Raw genomic sequence first — 4,749 nt, 5'->3', positions numbered from 1 at the left:
ATATATATACATATATAATTTATTTTTAAATTATGTGCATGAGTGTTTTGACTGCATGTATGTAAGTATGCTACATGCATTTGGTGCCCACAGAGGCCAGAAAAAGACATGAGATCCCCTAGAACTGAAGTTACAGATGGTTATTAATTCTGTGTCAGTGTTAGGAATGGAACCCTGTTCCTCTGCAAGAGCAGCCAGTGCTCTTAATTTCTGAGCTCTCCAACTCCCCACCCCCGCCACTCCCAGGTATTAATATGAGTTCTGGGGACTGAACTCAGGTTCAGATGAGCTCTATCCCCCCAACCCAAGCTGCTGAACTTTTAATAAAATCAATGGACTGTCTCATTGTCAATCCTACTGCGATGGCGTACTACAGTCATGTAACATGTACTCAGGGAACCCGAAAAAGCAGATAAGGAACTTCTTAGCATGGCATGCAGAATTTTCCCTGATATAGTCCCTTTACACATCCTACGGTCTAGACAACTAGTTTAAGAGCTAATATTTACTGAGCACTAACCATTTCGAGGCACCATTCTGAGTATTTTATATGAATTACCTCACTTAATCATACTATACAGAGACACAACACAAGCAGCTTATTCAAGGTCATGCCATGTCCTTTTTCTATATCTCTAAGTCTTTACTTCTATTGCTTAAAAAGCTTCTCTACCTTATCATCCCTCAATACTCTGCTCCAATGGACCCTTTAAGACTTTTCCATATTTAACCTCTATATTATTAGTGTCCTATCCAGCATTCAATATATATCCAACAAACTTTTAATTAATAAACTTTTAATTAATACAAGGTCTAGACAAAAGGAACTGGTACCAAGAAGTATTTGACACTGAATGATAAGGCATTCTATACTATACAGCAGGGGACAAAGAAGGCCCTTTAGTTAAGAAAACATTGATTGAAGCAACAGCTTTAATCCACCAAAGCACATGCGTCAATGTCAGGCTAATGAAACACCAGTGTCCTCTAAAGCCCAAACTAAGTTTTCACCTATAAAACTGAAGTTCCTAACCCTAGACAGCCTCTTCTACCTTACTAGTGACTCTTGTGATTCCAGGAAAAACATAATGTTTTTCAAGCAGGAGAAAAAAAATCCTTCAATTTAAAATTTAAAATATGGCTCATTATTTCTATTGAAGGAAACAGATTACTAAAAACTGCTTTATATTCATGAATTTACCTGTGAAACTGATTTTTTATTCTACATCAATCTAGAGTTGTTCCCTGTGAAACCTGAGCAAGTCTCTTCAAATAATTCATACTTTAAGCACAGAGAACAGAGGCAGAAGAAAAAAACTTTTTTTTTTTTGTCTTTTTTTTTGACACAGGGTCTCCCCTGTAGCCCCAGCTGGATTGGAACTATGTAAGATCAGGCTGGCCTCAAACTCACAGAGATCTATCTGCCTCTGCCTCCCAAGTGCTGGGATTAAAGGTGTGTACCACCACTCCTGGAAACAAGAAAAAGATTCTAAGTACATGAGAGAAGCTCAATGCTTTATATTCCTCTGTTTGTTGTTTCCTCATAAATTGTATCCCTGCCCCAGTACTGGGGATTGAACTCAGCCTGGGCTTCATACATGCCAGGCAAGCGTTATACCATTTAGCTACATCCAATTCCTTTTTTTTTTAGTTGTCTCTTTTTTCTTTTTTTCCCTCTCTTTTTGAGACAGAGTCTCCCTGTAGTCCCAGATGGCCTGGAACTCACTATGTAGACCAGGCTGGCCTTGAACCCACAGAGATCTGCCTGCCTCTGCCTCGAGTGCTGGGATTAAAGGCGTGCGCCACCAAGCTTGGCTTTTAGTTGGCTCTTTTTAAGCAAGGGATTTTCAACAGGCATCAAGATGGAGTAAATGAAAAAGACAGCACACTAAGGAAGAAGCAGATGAGCAGTTCAAGACCACCTCTCATTCCACCCACTGAGCCATGTCTCTGTGGTGCTGGGGACTGGACCCAGGACCTCACGCATGCTCAGCATGCACTCTACCACTGAGCTACACTCTAGGTCTGAATAACCATTAATTCTTAACGTTGACCTTTAAACTTTGTGTCATATACGGACAAAATGTGCAATACAACAAGCAGATAAGAAAAGGCTTGGGGGAGAAGCACAGACCGCTCTCGTTCTCTGGAACCTGGATTCCTCATGATCTCTGTGTTGTGCAGAGGTGCTGCCTCTCTCCCGGACATTTCTATACCCAGGACTGGGGATGATATACTCTTTTCCCATGTCAATATCCTTCATCTTCACCAAGTAGAGGTGCCAGGGCTCACAGACTCTTCGTTTTACTTCAGAATTTCTGAAATTAAAAATTTACAGAAATAGCATTTTCTAATTGTGCTTAAGAATATGATAAAGTGCTTTATAATAGCAAGAAAGGGCTAAGGCACTGACACTTTCTTACCACTACAGCTACAGCTATAAAAAATTATTTATCTTTAGAATATGGATGAATTTTTTTTTTTTTTTTTTTTTTTTTTTGAGACAGGGTCTTACTCTAGCCCTGACTGGCCTAAAACTCACTGTGTAAACCAGGCTGGTCTTGGAACTCACAGAGATCTGCCTGCCTCTGTCTCCCAAGTTCCAGAATTAAAGGCATGTGCCACCATTTCACTTTTTTTTTCACGTGTATAAGTGTATTGCTTGCATGAAGGTACCTGTGTCACACAGTGCTGGTGGAAGTCAGAAGAGGGCGATGAATCCCCTGGAATTGGAGTTACAAACAGTTGTTAGCTACCATATGGGTGCTGGGACTTGAACCTGGGTCCGCTGCAAGAGCAATCAGAGCTCTTAACCACTGAGCCATCTTTCTAGCCCTCCATTTCACTTTTTAAAGGAAAACAGAAAAATTACCTTATTCTGACTCTAAGAAAAATCAACTAGAAAAAATAAACACATTAGTAAATATATACCACCTTCCTCAACTAAGTGCAAATCCAATGTATATAGCATTTAGATACTTTTTTTTTTTTGGTCTTTTTGGGACAGATATTTTTAAAAAGCCCTTCTGGTATGCTAGGCATGGTGGCACACATCCCAGCACTCAGGATGCAGAGGTAGGGGGGTTTGCTGTGAGTTCAAGGCCAGTCTGGTCTACAAAGTAAGTTCTAGGCCAGCTGGGCTACAGAGAGACCCTGCCTCAAAAAAGACAGAAAGAAAAAAGCCTTTCTGGCTCTGCTTCCTGGGCTGAAGATATGATCTCTCACCTTTCTGCTCTGGCCACTTTCTGTCACCATGTCTCCCCTGCTTAAAGCTCAAATAAACTCTTCTGTAAGTTGCTTTAGACATGGTATTTTATCACAGCGACAGAAAATGGACTCAAGTGGTGCCAGAGAATGGGCTGTTGTAAAGAACTGACCATATGGGGTGGTTTTATTTTTATTTTTATTTTTTTCTTTTTTGGTCTTTTTGAGACAGGGTCTCCTTGTAGCCCCAGCTGACCTGGAACTCACTATGTAGACCAGGCTGACCTTGAACTCACAGAGATCCACCTGCCTCTGCCTTCCAAGTGCTGAGACTAAGGCGTGCGCCACCATGCCTGGCCCCCATGTGGGTTTTTGGAATCTTGTGGAAGACTTTGGAAGTTTAGACTATAAAAGTGGTTGAATGCTGAAATGAATCTAAGAGCTAATTCTCTGAAAAGCTAAATAAGACAGAAAGACCCTTTAGCCCAGTTAACCAAAAGAAAGAGCAAATCTAAATCAACAAAATCAGAGATGAAAGGGGAAACATCACAACAGACATCAAAGGGATCCAGAATTTCGTAAGGGGAATTTAAAAACCTATACTCTATTAAATCTGAAAACCTAAAAGAAATAGATTGATATCTAAAATCATCCACTTAATCAAAGCTAAACCACAAAGAGATCAACAGTTTAAACAGACCCATAACATAAGGAAACTGAAGAGTAACACAAAACCTCCCAACTAAAGAATGCCCAGGCCCATATGGAGTTACAGCAGAATTCTACCAGATATTTAAAGATTTATAACCAATACTACTTAAATTATTCAAAAAGATAGAAACAGAGGGAGAACACCAGGTAAAGATACAACCAAAAAAGAAAACTATAGACCCATATCCTTAATGAACATAGATGCAAAAATTCTCAAGCAAATATTTGCAAACCACATACAGATGTACATCAACAATATCATTCACCATGATCAAATAGGCTTTATTCCAGAGATGCAGGGATGGTTCAATATATGTAAGTCAATAAACATCATAAATCATATAATTTGACTCAAAGACAAAAGTCTCATGGTCATCTCAATAGATGCATAAAAGACCTTTGACAAAATTCAGCATGCATTCATGACAAAGTCCTAAAAGGAACTGGACTGGAGGGAACATACCTTAACCTAAGTAAAGCTATATACAACAAACCCACAGCCACATCATTCTAAATGGAAAAAAAAAATGAAGGCATTCCCATTAAAATCAAGAACCAGACAAGGATGTCCACTATCTCCACTCCTTTTCAATATAGTGCTTGAAACTCTTGCTAGAGCAATAAGAGAAGGAAATTAAAGTAGTACTAATTGAAAAAGAAAAGAGATCAAATTATCCCTTTTTTGCAGATGATATACTATACCTGAGATCCTAAACATTCTACCAGAAAACTCCTAGAGCTTATTAAAACTTTCAGTAAAATGGCAGGTTACAAAATTAATCTACAAAAATCAGTAGTCTTTTTATATACCAACAACAAGCAATCAGAGAAACC

General features: G+C 39.1%; 1 protein-coding gene across 12 annotated transcripts in view; it reads right to left on the bottom strand.

Annotated features, from left to right (window-relative positions):
* Positions 1–4,749, bottom strand: part of Abcc5 (ATP binding cassette subfamily C member 5) — a 94,627-nt gene that overhangs the window by 79,968 nt on the left and 9,910 nt on the right. For 10 of the 12 annotated variants that reach the window (XM_029562612.1, XM_029562615.1, XM_008831257.2 and 7 more), the window contains one exon: positions 2,135–2,318. The exons of 1 other annotated variant lie outside the window; for it this stretch is intronic. In XM_029562612.1, the coding sequence (XP_029418472.1) occupies positions 2,135–2,318 (184 nt within the window). Of the gene's footprint in view, positions 1–2,134; positions 2,322–4,749 lie in introns of those variants that run through there. One more of the 12 variants, XM_029562620.1, reaches the window with a different exon arrangement.

This window comes from Nannospalax galili, unplaced genomic scaffold, assembly GCF_000622305.1.
Source record: "Nannospalax galili isolate Female #2095 unplaced genomic scaffold, S.galili_v1.0 scaffold315, whole genome shotgun sequence".
In the NCBI taxonomy this organism is placed as follows: Eukaryota; Metazoa; Chordata; class Mammalia; order Rodentia; family Spalacidae; genus Nannospalax; species Nannospalax galili.
Note: the sequence above shows the minus strand (reverse complement) of the source record. Positions and strands in the feature narration are given on the sequence as shown.